This window comes from Protopterus annectens, chromosome 4.part0 (assembly GCF_019279795.1).
Source record: "Protopterus annectens isolate FY-2018-M chromosome 4.part0, PAN1.0, whole genome shotgun sequence".
NCBI classification, from domain to species: Eukaryota; Metazoa; Chordata; order Ceratodontiformes; family Protopteridae; genus Protopterus; species Protopterus annectens.
The window spans coordinates 411659712-411683175 of NC_056733.1; the positions used below are offsets into that span (position 1 = coordinate 411659712).

General features: G+C 40.8%; 1 protein-coding gene across 5 annotated transcripts in view; it reads left to right on the top strand.

Moving 5' to 3' along the window:
• LOC122799357 (protein DGCR6-like) overlaps positions 1 to 23464 on the top strand; it is a 557275-nt gene that overhangs the window by 140950 nt on the left and 392861 nt on the right. For all 5 annotated transcript variants that reach the window (XM_044068355.1, XM_044068356.1, XM_044068354.1 and 2 more), the window contains exon 3: positions 18871 to 19031. In XM_044068355.1, coding sequence (XP_043924290.1) covers positions 18871 to 19031 — 161 coding nt within the window. The remainder of the gene's footprint in view (positions 1 to 18870; positions 19032 to 23464) is intronic.

The window sequence follows — 23464 nt, forward strand, 5'->3', positions numbered from 1 at the left end:
AGACAACATGTCGGTAGTCTGGTACATCAACAAGCAAGGGGGAACCAAGTCTTACCCCTTATGCCGAGAGGCCCTGAGACTTTGGCAGTGGGCTGTATCCACCGGGTGCTTTCTGATAGCAGCGCACATACCTGGGTCATCCAACGTGATAGCGGACAAACTGAGCAGAGCCATTCTGTTGCCTCACAAGTGGTCCCTCAAAGAACGAGGGGCGGAAAGGATACTCCACAGATGGGGCCAGCCTTGCAGCAAATTTTTTGCCTCCTCGATGAATGCCAAATGCAGAAGCTACTTTGCCCTGTACCCCCCCCCCTCCGGGGGACAGCCCAAGGGACTCACTTGTACACGATTGGCCCTCTGGTCTCCTTTATGCCTTCCCTCGAATCCCTCTGATCCCCAGATTCGTACAGAAAGCCAAAAGCCTGGGAAGGACTGTTATTCTAATAGCCCATTTTGGCCTTGGCAGATATGGTTCCCCTTCCTACAGCGATACCAATTCTTCATCCCTCTCTTGTCTCATTCAAACTGACAGCTTGGCTGCTCCACTTCCCAACCTAGCCAGGTCACATGATTTGTCTCCAGTGGTTCAACATATTTTAGTTTCCTCTCACAAAGTCTCCACCAGGAAACTTTATAATAGCAAATGGAGGCGATTTGTTCATTGGGCTTCTCGGCATGGTATTGATCCCTATGTCGCCCCTATTCATAATATTCTGGAATTCTTGACTTCGCTCTTTCACGATGGTGTGGCATCTTCTACGATAATGGTTCAATTAGCTGCCATATCTAACTTCCATGTGGGATGCAGTGGTTCAAATATTATGTCCCAGAGATATTATGTAAAGCCTTTTTGAAAGGAACTCCTCACCTTAGGCCATCTATCCGACATCCTGTTACTCCCTGGAATCTGAATTTGGTGCTATCTCAACTCATTCTTCCACCTTTTGAGCCTGCATCATCTTGTCCTTTGAAGTTCCTTTCTTGGAAGACAATTTTCCTGGTGGCTATTACTTCAGCTCGTAGAGTTTCTGAACTACAAGCACTTTCTATCAGGCCTCCATATCTAGTCTTTTACCCCGACAGAGTGTCTTTAAGAACAAATCCAACCTTTTTTCCTAAGGTCTGCTCCGAGGCAAATTTGAACCAGTCTTTTGACCTTCCTACCTTTTTCAGACATCATGCTAATAGAATGGAGTACGTTACATAAGCTTGATGTTCACAGACAATTGAGGTTTTACTTGGACAGAACAAAAGAATTTAGGAAATCTGATCAACTATTCGTTTCCTATGCAGACAATAAGAAAGGTTTGTCGGTATCCAAAGTTACATTGTCCAAATGGATTTCTGATTGTATAAAATTTGTATATTCCTCAGCTAAACAGCCTTTAGAACGTGAGGTGAAAGCTCATTCTACCAGGGCTGTTTCTACGTCTTTAGCCCACGCAGCCAGTCTACCTGTGGACACTATTTGTGCAACTGCTACTTGGTCCAAACCTCATAAGTTTATCACTCATTACAGAGTGACAGGGCTTCCTTTGGTTCCACTGTTCTCAGGAATATACTCCTGTGAGCCGTCCAGGATTAGGGTGCTTGGGACGCTACCCATGTGTAAAGAACAAACGGCAAGATTGAACAACTTCACATAAAGAAGTTATGTTCTTACCCCAACGTTCCATGTGAGTTGTTGTTCATCTCGCCTTTGCTCTTACACTCCCTCCCACCCTCCCCCTCCATGTTATGGAAGAACAGGTATGACTGGTGGTCTGGTTGGTCTTGCTAGTGCCCTTCTTTCCTGCCAGTTTATTGTTTAGCTATTGTAAGTAGTTATGTACTATGTACATTGTTTGTAATTGGTTGCTTAGTGTGTTTTTTGCTTGCTGGTTCAGCAAACTAGATTTGGGGTTGGTAGGAGAGCATCATGGGATAGGGACTGTGCCTCGAGCTACTCAAAGATCTTGAGCTTGGAAAGCGGCCGACTCGGAGTCGATGGATCAGCTCCGAACCCATGTGTAAAGAACAAAGGCGAAATGAACAACTCACATGGAACGTTATGGTAAGAACATAACTTCTTCTTTCACTCCCTTGTGGCCCAGGCAACCGGGTTCTTCCTTCTTTTGGAAATGGCCAGGGCCAATTAACATAAGCTTCCTCACAGACTGGATCAGGGGTGTTTGAAAAACCCTGACCCTAATCTATGTCATTTATCTGACTAGATATTAGGGTCTTTATTCCCTTTAGAAATGTGTTTACTGGGGATGTGCAGGAGGCACTTAGAGACAAGAAAGTCTGCTGCTAGAAAATGATGTATTGGCAAAGGGGACATGTTTTCTAGTTGATGCCAGCAACAGTAACTTACACCCATCCCGGAATTAGTTGTTCTCTGGTTTTACAATATCTGTGAGAGTTACTTATCCTACTGCCTTTCTTACTCGTCCAAGGTTTATTTTTCAGCCATTTCAGCATGTCTGCCCATGGATCCTCCTTTTTCAGTGGATTCTCATATCAAAATGTTTTTGAAAGAGGTTTTGTGTAAGAGACTTCCTAGAAAACTAGTGGCCCCTCATTGAGATCTTAATTTTGTGTTAGAGAAGCTATCACTTGATCCATTTGAACCAGCTAACATGGCTAAACTGTGGTTCTTAACATGGACAACACGTTTTACTGATTGCTCTGACCTCTAAGTAAGGTATCTGAGTTGCAAGCTGTTATGCTGAATCAATTTGATCACATTTTCCACAGAGACAGGGTTTCTGTGAGAACTAATCTTTTTTATTGCCTAAAGTGGTATCTTGAGTTTACTTTAAACTAAACTGTCCATCTCACCGTTTTCTTTCCTGAACCTAAAAATGAGAGAGAGGATGCTCCATACTTTCGATGTCCACAGACAACTTGGGTACTCTTTTTCACAGAAGTAAATCTTTCAGATCTTTGGACAAATTGTTCATTGCTTGTGAAGGTAAGAAGAGGAGGCAACCTGTGCCAAAACAGACTATATCTAAATGGTTGTCTAAGGCTATTACCTTTTGTTATACTGCACAATGAAACTGTTCCAGGCAGAGTCAAGCCAACTCTACCAAGGTCTTGGCATCCTTTCTTGCTTTTAGAGAGGGTTGGATTCTAGAAGAATTTTAGAAGCTACATCTCTGTCTGTACATACTGTTACAAATCTTTATAAGACTGATTCCTTCTCTAGGTCTAGATCAGGCTTTGTTAGGACCATTCTCCAGGGGCTTCTGGATCCTTCCCCTTCTCCCTCCCAAATGTAGTAAGCTAGGGTAGTCTGCCCATATTGCTAAGGCTACTGCTACAGTGCTTAGTATGCTGAACATAGTACAGTTGTCAGTAAACGTACCCTAACAGTAGACATCCGCATGATCACTGGTGCAGTAGCCACTCCCTCCATCATTATATTTTTTTTGGTATTTTTTTGTGCCAGGGTGTGGACAGTTTATTTTTTTTTTTTTGGTTCCTAACATTTCCCTTTCAGGGCTCAGCTTCCCTTTCTCTGTTGACATGAAAGTTCTGAAGGGCTTGGTGCCCAAATGTGTCTTTTTAGTCACTTCAGCTGACTGGCTGTTTGATGGGTGGAGGGGTGCCCTGAGGCTCTGGAACCTAGCCAGCTGTTGTATACTTTGCAGGAAAAGATTTTCTGGTTGGTGTCATAAGAACAAGGACTGGTTTCACTGACACTCTGGTTCTGTAGTATGTGTATGAGTGATTATCCTGTGGCCTTTCTTATTCTTCTGTGAAGAGTCACCTCTAAGCCATCTCTGTCTGCCTGCACTTAAATCCGTTCTTTCTACTCTACCAGCAGTGAAACTGTTTTTGAAAGATGTTTTACATTTCTGTCCACCTAGAAGGCAGGGGGCTTCTCTTTGAGATCTAATTTTTGTACTGGAAAAACTTAACTGCTAATGAGGCCGTTTGAAGTTAGAAAACAGTGTTACTCATTCCTCTGACTTCTGCAAGATGAGTATCTTGAGTTGCAAACCATTATGTTTTGTTATCACCGTCTCTTGTACAGCGATAGGATACCATTGAGACCATATCCTTCCTTTATGGGTTGTTTCAGAGTTTATATTTAGCCAGACAATTCATATTCCAAATTAGGGAGAATAATTTTACATACTCTGGATGTTCACAGGAAACTCTGATACTACAGTGACTGGGCAAAAATCATCAGGACTTCTGAGCAACACAGTGTCAAAACAGATTTTTCTGTCTAAATTGTTTTCTCATGCTATTGTTTTTTGTTGTTCTCACCATAACAAGACACTTCCAGGCAAAGTCAGGGCCCACTCTAGCAGGTTGATGGCAGTTTGTTTTTTTTTTTTTTTTTAGAAAAGGGTGGTCTCTAAAAAAATATATATTAGAGTTACATCTTGTTTATCCGTAGACATGTTTACCAAACACTGCAAACTAGATTCCTTCTCTAGGTCCAGAGCAGGTTTTGCTATGTTTTTTCTCAGGGGACTCCTGGACTCTTATCCTTCTTTCTCCTCCATTTCTTCCTGAGCTCTGGTATTTGTCTCACTACTGCAGCAGTGAACTCTAGTGATGTACAGTTGTGTAAGTTAGCTTACCATAGCAGTAGATGTTCAAATAGATTACTGTTGCAGTAGCTGCACCTTTCTTCCATCCCCCTCCTTTTTTTTTTGCTATTTCTTATGCCAAGTTGTGGAATTTTTATTACTACTGTTCCTATCTGGCAGGGCTGTAGTTACCCTCTTTTATTACAAGAATGTTCTGAAGTTTTGATGCCATGGTCGTTGCTTTTATGCTACTCACCTTTCTAACATGCCATTTTAAGCCTAGCCAGTTTCTCTCCCATAGTTGAGAATCCAACACCATACATTGTATCTGTGAGTCAGACACCTTAACCATAATACCCAACCCCCCCAATCAAGGTGAAACTCGAACCCTGTGCTTTGTGTCTGTAAAGTAAACATCTTAACCATTATGCCAGTCCATACTCGAGCTGTACAATGCCTAGGCCGTGTGGCAGGAGCTGTAAAGCTTTGTTAGCAGAATGTCTGGTCTAATCCTTGTCAGAACGGCCCAAGTAGCTTTAACAGTGATCTATTTGAACATTTTGTGTTATAGTTAAGTTTACTTGGTCAACCTTAGTTTATCCACTGTACTAATCCTTTGATGCCAGAATTACTACAGAATCCAACTTCAGTCTATATTTTCATCTTCTGTATGTTTTCCACAGTACTGGTTCATTTGGAATGCCTTCATTATATGGATGTGCACAATCGATTGAGATTGTATATTTGTGTTAGAAGGTATTCATAGTTTTTTCTCTCCAGTACAAAAAAAAATAGCCATAAAGCTTTGAAAGCCTGTTCAGTCAAATTGCTTACCTGTTAAATAATACAGTCAAAATAAAGGAAGTGTTTTCCATCTACTCACTCTGTCAGAGCAGGTGCTGCATCCCTAGCTTTTTTCCAAAATGCAGCACTGGAAAATATTTGTGAAGCAAATACTTGTTCTGTTAAAGATCACATGCAAAAGCCCCTTTTGTAAAAAGTTTTTCCAGGTAACTTAAATGACCCAATTAAAAGTACTGATGTTTTGGCCTATGTTTCACACTTGTGTATGCACAGCTCTGAGCAATGTCACAAAAAAAAATTAAATTAAAAGCTAGTAAACTGATGTTGCCAGTGTAGTGCTTTTAGGCACTCCTCTTGTGATTTCTAGGCTAATGTCTTGATTAGTCAGAGTGCAACAAGTTTAGTTTTAAGCACAACCTATGATAATATTAATTTGACTCTGAAAAATATTTACCAGGCTTTGCTAAATCTGACTCTACGAGCACAGTAGCTACTTCGGTAGCCTTCTCTAAAATTACAGCCTTTGATATTTGTACCAGCTTTCTTGGTTTTTCTATACCTTTTGCAGAGCTCAACCTACATTCCCTCATCTTATCCGGTATAGTCTTATGGGTCTTTATACTTTTATTTCAGCATTGCTGCTCTCAGATATAGCAAGACAATGTGCTGTGTAATGGGATGAACAGCTTATCAAAGTTTAGATTGCCAAGTGATCCGAATGGTTGTGGTCCATTATTTGTGAGTTACAGATGATCAACACATTCTGGAGAAGTGTCTTTTGGACTGTATTGGGTTTTTGTAGTGCATTCTAGTATTGCCTTTAGGAATGTTAAAGATGAAAATACCAAGGATACACTTGGGAGAAACTATGTGGACAGGATAGTAAGTGTTTCCTCTTAAGTAAAATAGTTGACATCATACTGGTAGACTTGAATGCATTTTCTTACTCCATTCAGATGTGGGTGGCCTTCATTTTGACAAAAAGTTCTGTTTAGAAATATCCCAAGACAGTTGTAGCAGAACACAAGCAAATCTCAGAGCTCATCTAGTAGGAAGAAGTTCATATTTGTTGGCAGACAGGAGTGAAACTACAGTTTCATTAGCTTTGTAACTAATACTTTCCCTGTCTGCTAGCCCCTGCCTTTCACATGTGATACTCTGCCACCTAGCTTTCTCTTAACACCTTTCTTGATAACACTTTGGGCCAGATTCAATAAAGCCTACACTGTGTACATTAGGTGTACACTGTTCTGAATGAACATACAACAGGCATAAATCACACCTTCTTTTAGTTTTCTTACTGATATTCTTGCAGCCTTAAATATTGACAGGGATTCATAAAGGTTATCACAATGTTTAGATTACATGTACACTTATCTTACTGAGTAGCAAGAAAGCACAAAAAATGTAATGAGTTTTATTGAATTCATATCCTGTACACTTAGTGTCGGCTTTATTGAATCTGGCCTTTTATCTATCAAAAAAATCTATTTTGAGAGTTCTTTTTTACTTGGTAAGCAGCTTTTGTCTCCTCCACAAGCCTTGGTGTCTTATCGCCACAGCTTCACACTTGGAATGTGTTCACTGTAAATTGTTGATTTTTGGTTTACTAACATTTATAGCCAGTGAAGTTCTGTGTAGTTGTGTATTTTTATTGTTTTGTTGCAGTTTTAGTCATGGAGAGTGGAGCTTCCAAATTTCAGAAGTGAGCACAAGATTCTGCCACAAGATGCACTCATCGTGTCATTTTTATAAAGTCGTATTACTACTATCAGTGTGAAATTTGATTTTTTTTTTTTTAATCTCTTTAAAAAATTAAAATTACAAATGAGTTATCAAAACATTGAAAGGTAGCTATGCATCCACTTTCAAAAGATAGGGAGAAATACACAGGCACATCAGGGTAGAAGTATTGGAGGAGAGATGCATGCAGTTATGTCAAGGAAGACGTATAGGTGGAGAAAAGCACAGAAGTATGTAAGGAAAAAAGTACAGGTGCAGCGAATGGACCCACCCCAACAATCCTAGAGGCTGGTCCCCCTGTTTGTAACATCGTAAATCATATGGTCAGGACTGCAAGTGAAAAACTCCATGCTGGAGCACTTGCTCCAGCTGTGCCTGGTGAGATCCTCTGGCCTGCTAAGGACTAGACTTGCTGAGTTGACATTCCAGACTTGATACTGCTGTTTCAGCAGCTGCCTATAAAAAGGATCCTAGTCTGCGGAATCCTGCCCCCTAACTGTCTACCCCTTTGTGATGACATAAGCACCTACACCACTGTGAGGGCCACCAACGCCTAAGCTGGAACTCTGTCACTATCCGTAGAGGAGTTACCAGACCCAGCTTGGATAGCCACTCACACACTCCTCCAGCAACTGTGGTTTTGCTGAAGAGGACTGGCCTCCAGCTGCCTATGGAGTGGCATGGCCAACAGCCAGGGATCCGGTCCCTCCCTGGGCAGGCTTGGCAGCAGGAAGCCATGTATTTTCTGGACTTGTCCTCATTTTTCAAGTGCCTGAGCTGCAAATTGAACTAAGTCTGGATTGCAGTGAGGGCTTTATCTGGTGTGCATATCAGTATTCTGGATATAAATATGATAGTCTCCACTTTGCAGACATTCTAGAACTCTCCAACCACAAATTAAATAAACAAAAATCCACAACGTGGCCAGCAATCAATATAAAAAGAAAATTTTATTATCAGCAAAACCAGCAGTGCTCACACTGCTCTAGCTCCTTGGCCTACAGGCCTTCTAGGAGTTAATGAATAGTAAAACATATATCAATAAATACTACAAACAATTAACAGCAATAATGCAATTACCTAATAAAACATTTTTTCACATATTTCCAGCTACATTCCCTATTAAGACCAGTAGGTGTCAGAGTTCCATATTTTAAAACAAAAATGGATTCTTTGTACAACAATTTATTCTTCAAAAGGGTTGCATTCTCAGCTGAAACATGTTCTAAAATCATTTTAAATCAGTATAAACCCCCATGAACAGCATTAAAATGAATTTCTAGGGGACTTTCACACTTATTATTCTTCATATCTCTTAAGTGTTCCTGCAGCCTTATTTTAAAAGATCTTTTACTTTCACCAATATAAAAAAGGTTTCAGGAACACCTCAAAGCATAAACTACCCCTTCTGTATTACAGGGATATTCTGCTGTAGGACTATATCTTCTTCTGGCTTTTTCCCGGTTAGGGGTTGCCACAGCAGATCACCTGTCCACTCATGATTGGCAGTGGAATTTTACGGTGTCGAATTGCCAGCCCGGCACCCAACCTTCCACAGAAGGCACACACATGCATGCACTCACACCTAGGGCCAATTTAGAGTATCCAGTCCACCTACAACATGTCTTTGGGATGTGGGAGGAAACCCACGCGACCACAGGGCGGACATACAGACTCCGCACAGAAGGCACCCCAGCCGAGGATCGAACCGGAGAACCTCTTGCTCTGAGGCGGCAATGCTAACCGCTGCACCACCGTGGCCGCCCAATGCTATAGGACTGTATCTAACACCATTAATATTGTCAAAAAAATCTAACTCCATGTTGACATACAGAACAACCCCCACAGGGCCATGTGCCAAAATTGCACATCTTATTATTACACCCCAGTTTCGGTACACAAAACTTACTATGGACCACCATGTCTCTCACACTTTGTTCCCTGTTTAGGGATATCGGGGGGGGGGGTATTCCATAAATTCTTAACACAACCTTTCCCTTTCAAAAGAAAAGGCCAATAATACTCATTAACAGTGTCCTGGGTCAGTCCTGGGTCAGTATATTAAACACGGTCACAAAATAAATTCTTTTTACCATCTCTAAGGGGATGATTATCTAACCTCACACCTACATCTTTTTTTTTGTACCATAATCAGTCCTACCATAACACTAATTGACAGTCTTTCAAGGACACTAGTAATATCTAGTAATACCCCAACTCCCAATTGCCCACAAGATATTTTACCAACCCAATAATACCCCTATACTCTCAAAACTCTTAATCCCATATAATAATCTGAACTCCCTACTCCTTGCTAGCTTAACAAAGTCTAATAATACAGCTGGTGAGACTCTGTTTACCAACACAGTAGGAAAAAACTGGAACCTGTTACCCAATTAACTAACTCTAATTACATCCCTGCCACTCTTTAAACAAAAACTTAAAAAACACCTCCAAATGCACTGGCTATGCCCTTGTAGTAACCCTGACTAACAACCCTCTTCACCCCTGTTTTTCTTCTATTCTAACCAAACTTCCAAACATTTAAATGCTTAGTCTTGTAATTAAGACTGACACTATTTAAACTCTAATCAACTTATTGTTTAAATCCTTCAACCTGATGTGAACTATTGTACATAACACTTACTGTATTATATCTGTTTTTAGCTTTCTTAAGCAATATTATGTTCACTGTTACTTAAGTGTTTTGATCTCTGAAATGTAATTAACTTCCTGTTTTATTTGGTTTATTAATCCTTTATTTACCATGTAACAATATTTTTATACTTTTGTACATCTATGTGGAGCTTTTCTCCCCGGGCCTCTACTGAAAATGGATATATATCCAGCTAGACTAGCCCGGTCAACAAATGTAAAATAAAATAAAAAGAAATAAAATAAATCTTCAACACTGTAGCCCCTCTGTTTAAACATAATACAGGTCGAATAACTTCCTGTTCCAAAGTCCTCATATTACTACACAACCTGCACACACATATTTCACCATAAGGCAAAGCATTCAACAGATGGGGTGGATGACGACTTCTACCGTCTAAAAAAATGTTCCCCATCACTAAATTTCCTGTGCACCCTAGTACTTATATTACTATTATCATAGCCTTCTAACACAACATCCAAAAATGTAATTGTCTTACCTGTCTGTAAACCATCAGATTCAAACCCAAAACGATTATGTAATTCACATATAAATATTTAAACTAATAACTCACCCCCTTGCACAAAAAAATTAATTATCAATAAATCTATAATAAAAAATAACATGCTTATAAAAAAAATCTAAATTGTATAAAAACTCTACCTCAAATAGACCCATCACTAGGTTTGCATACATAGGGGCAGATGGAGCCTCCATTGCCGTCCCCTCATCCTGTTGATAGATCACTTGATTAAATTCAAAAAATTATTAGTTAAACTAAAATATATCACATCAATAATATAATTTGCACAGTGCCGTCTCCTAAAAAAAAGTACTTCAAGGCCCACAGAATGTTTAATGTTGGTGTATAAACTTTTCACATCTAATGTTATCCAATAAAAATCTTTGCCCCATACAACAGTCTTAATGCTTTCCAAAAAAGCAAATGTCTTTTACATACAAGTCTAACTTCACCCCAAAATCTTTTAAATATGAATGTAACATCACCCCAACATTGTGCAATAAATAATTATTTGCTGCTACAATGGGGCAACCTGGAGTGAAAACCAAACTTTTGTGAATTTTGGTAAGCAATAAAATCTAGCCACAGAGCAACCTTCCACATTAAACTTCACTTCCACATCTTGTTTAGATACATATCCTAACCAGAGTCCTTTCCTCATCAACTTTTAAATTAATTAAAGCTTGTTGATACTCCAGAAAGCTAGACACCCTGTAAACGTCCATTAACCAGGTGGTCCATACACATTTTTAGATATTGAGAATAATGCAACACCACTATTCTATTACCCGTATAACAGTTATCTATAGCAAAATTGTTCATTGAAGAAAGCTGTTGTATTCCCTTATGAACAAAAGGGGGAATAAATTTACTCTTACAGGGCACCTTGGATGTATCTCAGACAATACGCATCATTGCCAGAAAGATTAAACGAAGAATTGCATGAGAGAAAAGAATCACAAGTAAAAAAAAAAAAAAAAAAACTATCCCCTTCATCACTTTCTCCTTCCATCACATCAGAGATGACATTAAAATGGAAATTTTCTCCACATCAAAAAAATTTAACAAATGAAGCTTCCTAATTAACTGAATCACTTCATTTGTATAACATATTTCATAGGTAAGGCCATAGGTATGAACTTCAGACCACATTTTAATACCGACATTTCAGCTTCGCTAAGAACATTGTCAGGTAAATTTTATTATAAAATTGTCATAGTTTTCAACAACTTCTTTTAAAGAAGATTAAACATTATTTATATCAATAACGAGTTGTAATTGTTGTACTTAACATATTGTCCATCCCTGTTACCTTCTGAACGACCTCTTTTCCTCCCATAGTCCATGGTGTTCCGATGATTGTGAAAAGTATTTTTTTATATAGCCTGGTTACTGAGGTGGCGGTAAAGGGGGATATACATTTTCTTCTCCTTCTGGCTCCTCCATACTTCCCGTTGCTTCTGATGAAACAAAAGAAACCGTTTTGAATTCCCCACAGCAGAAGTCCATCTTCCTTCTTTACATCAGTCTTGATTGGCTACTTTCTTAAAGCCAAAACCAGCATTACAGTCTCGAATGTCTGTTTCCAGTTTATTAATTTTTCTTTGCATAGTTTCCCTGGACACCTCCTCAAGTTTCTCATTAAAACTGCATAACATCTGCTCAGTACGCACAGTACCATGTTGACTAGAGAGAGCAGTACAAGCAGCAACTATGTCATCCTTCAGTTTACGGTGCTTAACTGTATCTCTATTAAAATATGTAACCACTCACCAATACATCTGTGAGCAGCAGAAATCCATCTTGCCTCAAACTGCTTATCTAGAGGATCCGAAGAATCGAAAGGAGTAGCAGGGTTTTTAACAAATATGAGCCCTCTAGGTGTTATGTCCAAATCCAGATAACACTGAAGGCTCAAATTGTTAAAATGAAAATTATTTTCTTTTAACAAATGTTTTTCCAAAGAATCAACAGCACCACAGACATCCGGAGGTACCTGTGCCACATTCATTCGACCCACATAATGGAAAGGATTAACTGGTCTCTTATTCCTCCCTTCCTTCAGCAATCTCTCCCCGGGTACAGCAGATTTCATACCCCTGGAAGCCAAAGTTCCTTCCACAGGACAATCCCTTGATTGGGTCAAGTACTGTACCATAGTGCATTGGATAGAATCTACCCCCTTATCTCTCAAAATTCATAGTAGCTGTAGAGAAGGATCACTGGCCATATAAACTCCAAAATAAATAAACAAAAATCCACAACGTGGCCAGCAATCAGTATAAAAATACATTTTTATCATCAAAACCAGCACTGCTCACACAGTTCTAGTGCCTCAGCCTACAGGATTTCTAGGAGTTAATGAATAGTAAACAAAATACATCAGTAAATACTACAAACAATGAACAGCAATCATGCATTTACCCAATAACATTTTTTTTTCATAGAAGATATTTCCAGCTACAGTCCCTATTAAGACCAGTAGGTGTCAGAGTTCCATATTTTAAAATAAATATGGATTCTTTATACAACAATTTATTCTTCAAAAAGGTTGCGTTCTCAGCTGAAACATGTTCTAAATACGTCTTTTAAATCAGTATAACCCCCCCCATGAACAGCATTAAAATGAAATGCTAGGGAACTTTCATACTTATTCTCAATGACTCTTACGTGTTCCTGCAACCTTATTGTAAAAGATCTTTTACTTTCACTAATATAAAAAGGTTGCAGGAACACCTCAAGGCATAAACTGCCCCTTCTGTATTAAATGAATGTTCCGCTATAGGACTATATCTAACACCATTAATATTGTTAATAAATCTGACCACATGTTGGCATATAGAACAACCCCCACAGGCCCATGTACCGAAATTACACATATTACACCCCAATTTCGGTACACAAAACTTACTATGGACCACCATGTCCTCTCACACTTTGTCCCCTGTTTAGGGATATCAGGGGAGTATTCCATAAATTCTTAACACAACTTTTCCCTTTCAAAAGAAAAGGCCAATAATACTTAATAATACCAACAATGTCCTGGATCAGTGCATTAAACACCGTCACAAAGTAAACCTTTTATTTAACAAATGTAAAATAAATTAAATAAATAAATAAAATAATAAGTGTGAAAGTCCCCTAGCATTTCATTTTAATGCTGTTTATGAGGGGGTTTATATTTGAGTTAAAAGGGGTGATGGATCCCCTGCCAAGGGTGGACTGACACACGGCCATATACCAAAGCCTTTAGGTTGTTAAAGATATGCGTACGTCACACGTATGCTCCCCATGTTAGGCATTAGGGCATAAAGGTGACGTCTGGACTTATCATCCTCAGAACTTCTCTGCTGCCAGTCCGAATGCCATCTTTGATCATCTGTCTGATTGATTGAGGCATTTGGTGGTTTACCTAGCCATTTTCAGATAAGTGCTCCATTGGGGTTTTTTTTGCTTATACTTTTCTTTTGCATTTGTGTGGTTGTAGGGTTTCATGTCATCCAGAAATGGTATATGCTAGTATAGGAGACAGATTCCCCATAAAGACCATCACAAGCGGTGCTTGTTGTGTTAAAGTGTTTCTCACAACCATACGTCTTGTATTGTTTATAGGCTTTTATTCCAAAGGAGGGTACTTCGAGAGTCAGCTGTCTTCGAAGAAGAAAGCCAGAAAAAGTCAGGTCAGATTATTTGGCTGTGCTGCCTCCACTGTTCTGTCTTGAGGCTGGTGAAAGCCCCGAGTATCATCTGGTTCCTGTATTGGATTCCTCTGCTGCAGGTGGTTTGGAGGCTGGCATGGATCTGGTTTCTTGCACGTCCTCTGAGGCCTTGCAGACGTCTACTTCTGATGTTCAGAGGGAAGCATAGTTGATCATCACCAAAGGGCTTGAGGGGGTTCCTCAGATACCGGTGAAGGAAGAAGTCCCGACTACAGTAATGAAGTGTAGGCTAAGGTCAGAGCCTTCTAAGTTTTATAAGACGGACGTCTAAAAAAATAAAGCAAAAGACAAAACATGTCTCTCCTGCTCCTAAGGACCCTCAAAGTGAATGGCAAAATTTTACACAGGGCTTGTTCAATGCCCTTATGGCCTTGAAGCCTCCTCAGGGGATCTTTGCCCTGGCTCCACCTTGGTCATCTTCCCCCTCAAGAGAACTAGGGTACAGGATCCCTCTGAGGAAGAACAGGGTTTTGATGAATAATCCTCGGCCTATTCTACTTATATTCCTTCCCTTTTGGATTATGGCTGTGTGGAAGAGGAGTCTGCTAGTCCTGAATCTCCTTTTGAGGAGATGTCCTTTGGGGATACTATTTCCAGGATGAAGGAGTTCTTTAAATGGTATTGTGCCAGTGTCTGAAGTTCAGAGAAGGTGTTATGAGCTCCTTCAAATGAAGTCTCCTAGACTCTGTGCTGTTCCTTCTGTTTTGGCTGCTTTATTGGATGCCTTTACTTCTGACTCACAGCCCCCTGTTCTAAAAAAACCTGATTGGTTTTATAAAGTGCCTGATGACTGCATATATAAGTGTCCATCTGCTGATCCTTTGGTGGTCTCTGTGGAATCCGACAAGCCTTCTAAATTAATGCCTTCTACCAAGCTTCTTCCTTCTGATAAGGACAGCAAGACTATGGAAAGGCTAGGAAAAAAGGTTTATACTTCAGCTAGCCTAGCCTTTCAGGCTGTTAATTATTAGACTCATATGACCAGATATATTTTGGGCCTTCTTTCTCAGGATTACCAAATTATTTCTGACCTTCTGATTCTGAGGGGAAACACTTCTGCCTTGTCCCTGTTAGGGACTTCTTCACAGGTAACTCACCATTCCATTAAATGTAGTTATGATGCAACAAATGCTTCTTCTAGGGCTGCTGCTTTTGGCTCTGGCTTGAGGTATTCTTGGCTATGGCTTTAGCCTTGATATCATCAGGCAGAGGTTGAAGCTGATGGATGGTCCTCTGGACAACAAATTTTTGTTTGCTGCTGATAATGATTTTCTCAAGTCCCTGCAGGAAAAACGCAAGTAGTTACAGGACCTGAAACATACTTTTGTTTCCCCTGTGCCAAAGTTCCAGAGAAACTATCCCAGTAAAGTGGCTTTCATGGTTTGGAAATCTCTTCCCCCTTTCATCAGCCACCTCAAGACCAGTTTAACTTTTTCCAGAGGTGCTTTGGGATCTTTTGACTCCAGGAACTATTCAAGAGGTTCCAGCTGCTCAAAGGGGAAGTGGTTTTGTTCCGGAATGTTTTTGGTCCCTAGGAAAGGGGGCACTTGGAGACCCATTCTAGATCTTTCTCGCCTGAATACTTTTCTGAAGGTTCCTTCCTTTCAAGTGTTCTCCTGTCAGACTTTATTCCCTCTGCCGCTTCCTCAGGCTTTTATGTTTTTTCCGGATCTCAAGGATGCTTCCCTTCATATCCTTATTCATCCCACTTTATGTTTCTCTATTGCTTTGTGGCATTTTCAGTTCTCCTCTTTGCTATTTGGCCTCTCTATTGCCCCAGGGATATTCACCAGATGCGTGGCTCCTATGGATTGCTTTTTGCAGGCTCAAGGGGATTCATGTCTTTTTTCATTTAGAACACTTGCTTATTCATGCCTCCTCTCCAGAGATTCTTTTATAGCACCTTCATTTGGCCATCGCTGTGTTGCAAAGCCTAGGGTTTACTGTAAATTTTCAAGTCCTTCCTATCCCCATCACAGGATCATGTTTCTCTGGGATGCAGGATCCAGACTGTTCTTATACTAGCATCCCTGTGTCCTCCCAAGGCTTTGACTCTGATCTCCTTTTTTCTGTCCCTTTTCCTCTGGCTTTGATTTCGGCCAGTGAATTTCTGAGAGCTCTGGAATTCATGTCATCTACTATTCCTACGCTTCCCTTTGCCAAATTACTCATGAGAAAGCATTTGTACTAAAATCAGTTTGGCTTTCAGTATTCTAATCCACAGTTTCCAGTTCCTCTTTTTTCGATGTCTCAAGTTGGAATTTCAGTGGTGGCTTCAAAAACTTGACTTTGAATCCAGGGCTTTCCTTTAACCCTCTCTTTCCTCTTAGGAGCTGTTCACAGACTCCTCAGATGAGGGTTGGGGGGAGGGGCTTCCTTCCGAAACCTAAAGGAGCAAGGCCTCTGGTCTCCTCAGCAACAGAAGGAGCACATCAGTATCAAGGAGATGAGATATCTTCTGTTGGCTCTAATGGCTTTCCATCGTCTGTTTTCTCCAAGGCATCTAAAGATCTTTAAAGACAACACCACAACAATGTGGTATATCTACAAACAAGGGGGATAAGGTCCTGTCCTCTTTGAAGGCTGGTAGTTCAGGTTTGGGAGCTAGCTATTCAGTACCAAGTGACACTTCAGGGGAGTGTACATTCATTCAAGTCAGAATTATGTGGCAGACTCGCTGAGCAGGTCTGTAATGCAATCTCTCAAGTGGATGCTTCACAGGGATGTGTTTCTCGACTTTATCCACCAGTGGGATATTCCTCAAGTAGATCTCTTTGCCTCCCCTCTGAACAGGCAACTTCCTCAATTTTGTGCCAGGACAGCATGTCCTCTAGCATGGAAGGTGGATGGTCCTATCTTTTTCATGGAAGGGGATATTTCTTTATGCCATCCCTCCCCTTCCTTTTATTCCAAAATCCCTGTACAAGATAAAACAGGATGCCCCCAAAATCTTGCTGGTGACTCCCTTTTGTCCCAGAGAGCATTGGTTCCCCTCTTCTGCATTTAACCAAGGGCAGTCATCACAAGTTACATCACAGGGTGGATCTTCCATACAAGACAAGGGATCTCTTACCCATCCCCACCTGTCCACTCTTCAACTGACACTGTGGGTGATAGGATTTTGATTTCCTGCAAGCAACTGTTTTTTGAAGACTTGCTTCGGGTTCTGAAGGAGGTCAGGAAACCCACTAGTAGGAAATCCTACTTTTCCAAATGGTGTGCTATTTGGGTATGTTTTTTCTGACCACTTCACTTTTGAGCACACTTGAGATGTGGCGAGAAGTTAGTTAGCAGAACATTATGGGTAAAGAGGAGGGGTAGTAACACAGGATAGTTTGTTGCCAGGTTGACTGAAACCTTGCAGTTTCAGTCCTGTTGGATACAGATGGATCTGCTCATCCACATATATCAGTACAGTAAGCACATAGATCTTTAACCTTTGCGTTCAGTGCTGGCTGGGTTTATTTAGGGTGATGTGATGTGGTCACTGCCTTGCGTGTGTAAATATTGAGGGTCAAGCTTAACCTGTTCCAAGTTAAGAAATTTTCAGCAAAATCACTGTTTTGTCTTCGGCAGTTTGACTCAAGTATAAAGGACCAACAAGAGCTGTTCTTTGTTTCACAACTCTTTCTTTCTTCAGTTCCATTTTGTTACTTCGATCATGGTTTAATCACCACCAGAGCTGGTTGTCATTAAGGAGGTGCTCAAGCAAACAAAGAAGGCCCGCTTAGTCAGAGGGGAAGGTAAAAGATTAGGCCATTTGGATTACCAGTGACGTAGGATGTCAGAAGCATATTGAGGGTAATAGGATATCTTGCAGTAGGTAAGGAGTTGTTCACCTCCGAAAAGTGGTTTGCATCAGATCTTCTACAACTTATTCCACAGCTATGCGGTAAAGATCCCGTTTGTAGTGTTTTTTATAAGGTGTTAAAATTTTGTTAAACAACATGGACCATTGTGGTTAATAGAGGGCCACCTTCACTGCCCAGTTTATGCCTGTTTAGCAAGACGTGAGAACGGTGACTGGTTGCAGTCTGTCTTTCTGGTTAGTGGTCATGTAGCTGTTTCTTGGCTAATATGTAAATTGATTGACCAGCTCATAACTGCTAAATGCTTATGGTGTTTAGTAACCTGCTGTGTAGCAGAAATGTAAACACACAGCTGTAAGGTTAATCTTGCCTGTGGCCCCTGTCCTCACTATGTTCATAAGTTGTTACTAGGCTTGCAGTTCAGGAGCCAGTTAGGGAGCCTGGCTCAAATTCTTAATTTTCCCAAAGTATTGCCTGGTTAAGTGGTTTGCTCAAAATCACAGAGTGGGTAAATGAAGGCTGAGGGAATCAAACCCTATACCACAGGAAGTAGGCATCTACTAAAACTGTGTAATGTAGAGTGCCACTATGTGTTACATATATACATTCATTCATTCTCAGATTTATTGCTTTATCCATTACATGGTGTTGGGGGATTCAGATCCTGTCCCAGCACTCAGTGGGCAAGGCATAGAAGCTATTCCAAAGTAGGATGCCTGTTTGACATAGGACTTTCATGTACTCGCACACAGCAGGTACACTTATGGTCTGCTTGGAAAATTGACCTTTCACAAGTGGCATGTCTTTAGTGTCTGGGAGGAAATGCACACTGTTCACAGATGGCCTTCTAGCTGTGACCCGTAGTGAAGAAGCAAGCAATGAGACAACTACGAAAATTGCTGGTAGTTACCTTTGTCAAATTTTGTCTTTTGATTATGCTGTATTTAGTCTTTGTAAGCTAGCATTTGTTGCAGAGATCTTGCTCCTGATAAAACAAGCAAATACAAACTAGCAGTGCATATAAGTAATGTGTTGCAAACTTCATTGAGGTGACGGCTTTATGTAGTTTTGACCTGTTTTACAGCTCATTCCAGCAACGCTTGTCTTACAGCACTCTGAGTGACCTGGCCTTGGCTCTAATTGATGGCACTGTTTTTGAGATTGTTCAAGGTCTGCTTGATATCCAACACCTCACTGAGAAAAACCTTTATAATCAACGTCTGAAACTGCACAGTGAACATCGAGGTAGGAACCGTATTGCAGAGTTTGAAATATGTATTCACTGTGAATGAAAATATCTGGTGGGGAGTTTAATTTATGCAGCCTTCCTCAGCCAGAAATGGAGACATTAAAGGGACAGAACTGAAAATTGTTGATTTAGAAGGGAACCATATGTGATTTTGTCCATTTGTACAATGCATACATGTGTAAGAATGGTTTAAAATTTGCTTGTGAGACTTCTTATTAAACTACGTGGATTTGGGTGGTCAGAATAATAGCTTTGTGTATGTTATTTAAGAAAAAAAAAAATCATATAAAGCAGTTTTTGTGCTAAGAGCTGTTGTGAGGCAAACCTTTCCTAGAAATGAGTTTAAAAGACTGCACAGGATTTCAACACATAATAAGTGGTAAAATAGTACTATTAGATGGAAACGGTGAAAGAAAAGTTTGTATAGCTGTACATAGGATGCTTTGATATATTGTGAGTGTAACATGGCTTTTTTCTTTTTTTCTAACCTGTCTGCTTGATCATTTAATCCTCATTCATATAACCATTTGCTTCCCTGGGCTCCAAGGGCAAGAGGTCTTTGATCCATTCATTCCTCTGAGGTGATAGTTGTGTGAACTGGATGTGTGCTGTCATTTATCTATGCACTGGCAATTGTGGCTTTGGTTTAAACCCTTCATCATTTATGCATACCTTTTGAAATTCAGGGTTTGGCTTGTAGTGAGCCTTTGAGAAGTGCATCTGAATGTTCACTTGTGATGTATTGATATACCTGGCTTCCTTAACAAGTATCCCTCAAGGAGTCTGTGGTTCCCACTGGGAATTCTGACATGGAGAGTGTGCCATTTTCCCCACCTTAGAGTGAGGTGAGCAGATATGCCCACAACATTCACACACACACACACACGTCAGCTGCCTAAACTGTCACATGGGCCATACTCTGGGCTTTATCTTTCCTTGTATGTCAAGAGAGTTGTTTGTGGTGTAAAAGGGTTTCACGTAAACTATGGTCAAAAGAATTAGTGAAGCACAACAGAGTCAGTGGCTCAATAGGTAGCACATTTGTCTGATGACTGGAAGATCAGAAGGCTCTTGGTTCTATTCCCACCCCAAGTGATATATATATTTTTTCAATTAGTGACACTTCAGTGCAGGATTGGGGGTGCTGCACTCCTAAGTGCTGTCCATCAGATGTTATGTTAAACTGAAGCCCAATCTGCAGGAGTTGGTGGTAGCTCATGTGAATGTAAAAAATCCCTCACCATTGATTGAAAAGAGTAGGGGAATTTCCCTGGTGTCATGGCCAAAATTCCCCTCTTTCATACAGATATCATCTTGGGTCTCTCGTGAAAACAGGCCAACAGCCTAACATGATTAACCCTGGTAAAATGCAAGGTGGCTTAATGGCTAAGGTGTTTGCCTTACAAACACAAGGTACAGGGTTTAAGTCTCACAAGGGATAATTGGCTAGGCTTAAAATGGCTCGCAAAGGCAGTTAGCTTAGTATTAAAACTATGAACTATAAATGGATGGATGAATGAATAAACAAGTTAATATCGTGGAAAACTTGAAGGTGTTCGCAAGCTTTTATGCTAACAAATGTACTTATGAACTTAAAGAACTAATGATGTTCTTCGTGTTTCACTGTTGCAGTCATTACATTTGGGTAATGTGCTGGCAGGTTGCCCTCAGTCGGCCTGAATAACAAAGTCTTGGGTCCTGCGTCGGTTGCTGTCTCCTCTTCCATGACGTCAGGGATATAAAACATGCAGCCAACGCCATTTTATTCAGTCTTTCTTGCCGTGCGGTGCCCGAAGCAGAAGCAGTTCGCCAGTGCCGGTCGGCCGACTCCTGAAATTTTCGTATTCGAGTTTCAGAACCGAAGTCTTCAAACTAAAGCTAAGTACCCCATTGGGGAAACTTTTTCTTGCTCCTTACCGATGTTAGTAAAAGTTAATAATTGCATTACTTGTGGGAAGCAAATACCTCATAAGGATTTTCATTTGTACTGCATTCCTTGCCTAGGCCCAGATCACAACGTGCCTTGCTGTCGGTTTTCTGCTAGATTTAACCAACGCACTATTAAGCGTCGGTATATTTTTGCTTCTAAATATTTTGGTGCAAGATTTACTTATCCTGAAAAGTCAGTTAGCAATCTGACTACCAGAGTTCATAAAAAACGCAAAGAAAAAGACAGAGACAGACCGTCGAGGTCCAAAACCAACAACAAAGCTTCTCCTAAGCCAGTCGCCGGTTCGCCTGTACTCAGTGAGGTGCCTTCGCAGCCCCTGATACCCGCTAATTTTGAGTCGCAGGCCTCTACTGAGACCCATTCGGAGTCTGGTATGCTGTGAGATTCTCAGAGTATTGAAACCGCGGATGTCTCTCCCTTGGATGGGTCTGGAGCTGCTGAGCAGGCACCGGCTTCTTAGGGTGTTTTCAGGCCTCAACATTTTTATATTAAACCAACGCCAGCAACAAAAACAAGGTCAAAAACAACTTCTATGTCTAAAAAACGATGGATGAGCCACGTGCTCAGGCCCCTATGCCTAAAATACAGATTATCAAAATGGCTGAGGATTTAATTACCTTGATCAGGGGTTCCCAACCCCCCCCCCCCCTGTTAAGAGGCCTAGGCAAGGCACTGATTATGAATCTTCAGATCAGGTTTCCATTTATTCTGATTCCTCTTCTGATCAGGAATTTTCTATTCTGCCCTATGAGGATTCTGATGCAGAGGAATCCATCCCATCTGCATCTCCTCCTGAGGATTACTCTTTTGGAGAGACCTTGCATACTTTAAGGAAACATTTTCACTGGGAGAGTCAGGACTTCTCTGAATCAAAAAAGAGGCTTAGGGATTTCCTTCTTCCTCAGCATAGGCCTTTGGCAATACTTCCTGTACTAGACATTGTTGATGATGTGTTCTCGGAATCAAGCATGGCTCCTGATTCCCTACCACTGGCTCCTAGTAAGCCAGACAGATATTACAGGGTTCCTGACTCCCACAAATTTCTTTGCAAAAATCCTGCTGCTGACCCTGAAACTATTTCTCAGGGTCCCAAAGGTGTAAAGGCCTCTACAGCCAAAAATCCTACCCCTTCTGATAGAGATTACAGGGAGCTGGATAGATGGGGTAAGAAGGTTTATAAGTCTGCAATGCTGGCAATCAGGGCTTTAAACTGCCAGTTTCATATGCTTAAATATCAACAGCATAGCATGTTATGGCCTTACTGAAACAGAAAATTATGTTTATTTCTGATCGTGTAGAAAATAGAGTTACAGGAATTATTGCATTCAGCAGAACAGGTTGTAAAGCATGCTTTGCAGTGTGGTTTTGATTCCTTGGAGGCCTCTTGTAGGGCCGCCGTTACTGGATCTGTGATTAGAAGGCATGCCTGGCTCAAGGAGCAAAATCCGCCTGATCATGTTAAAGCTAAATTGTTGGATGCCCCTTTGCAGCATGATGCTCTGTTTGGCAATAAGGCAGAATAGGTTTTAAAGAAAATGAAAGACAAAGCTAAATCTATGCAGACTGTAAAAGATTTCTAGCAAGTGCAGCCACCCAGGTACAGTAGGCACTGGCCTACTAGAAATTGGTCTTTTCCTGTGTTCAGCAGAGCCACTCAGGGCAAATCCAGGTGCTCAAAAGGCTCCCAATAACAATCACAGGGTTCTTACAGGTCAAAGCAGTAACAAAGCACAACCCTACAGTAAGCAGTCTCAATGACTTTCCTCTACCATCACCAAGCACTTATCTTTTGGCAGCCCCCATTGGGGGGAAAACTAGCACTTCATGCTCAAAATTGGCAGTTAATTACCCAGGACAAGTGGGTATTAAACATGGTATCCCAGGGGTACAGATTTCATTTCCATACTTTGCCAGTTCCAAATGGATGGCCGGATCTGCCACAAAACCAGTGGGCAGAGGCCCAGAAACAAGTCAGGTCCCTCATGGATATGGGGGCTATTCAACCAGTACCAGAAAAGGAAAAAGGACAAGGTTTTTATTCAAGACTTTTCCTGGTACCCAGAAAAGACAATTCATGGCATCCAATACTGGACTTAATAGATTTTGAACACGTTCCTGGACATCCAAAATTCAAAATGCTGACTTTACAACAGCTACTGCCTATGCTAGGCAGGAATGCTTGGTTAGTAACTTTAGACTTATCCTAATAAGGGAATCATACAGAAGATACCTCCGCTTCAAAGCAGGCTTTTTGCATTACCAATTCTCTGCACTGCCCTTTGGCTTATCTACTGCTCCCAGGGTCTTTACAAAGTGTCTGGCACCAGTAATTGTATTCTGCAGACAAAGAAGCATGTAAATTTATCCTTATCTGGACGATTATTTCATTCAAGCAGAGGACAAGGACACTCTTCTTCAACATCTAGCGTTTGTAAAAAGGCTTCTAGCATGCCTAGGGTACACTATAAACGAAAAGAA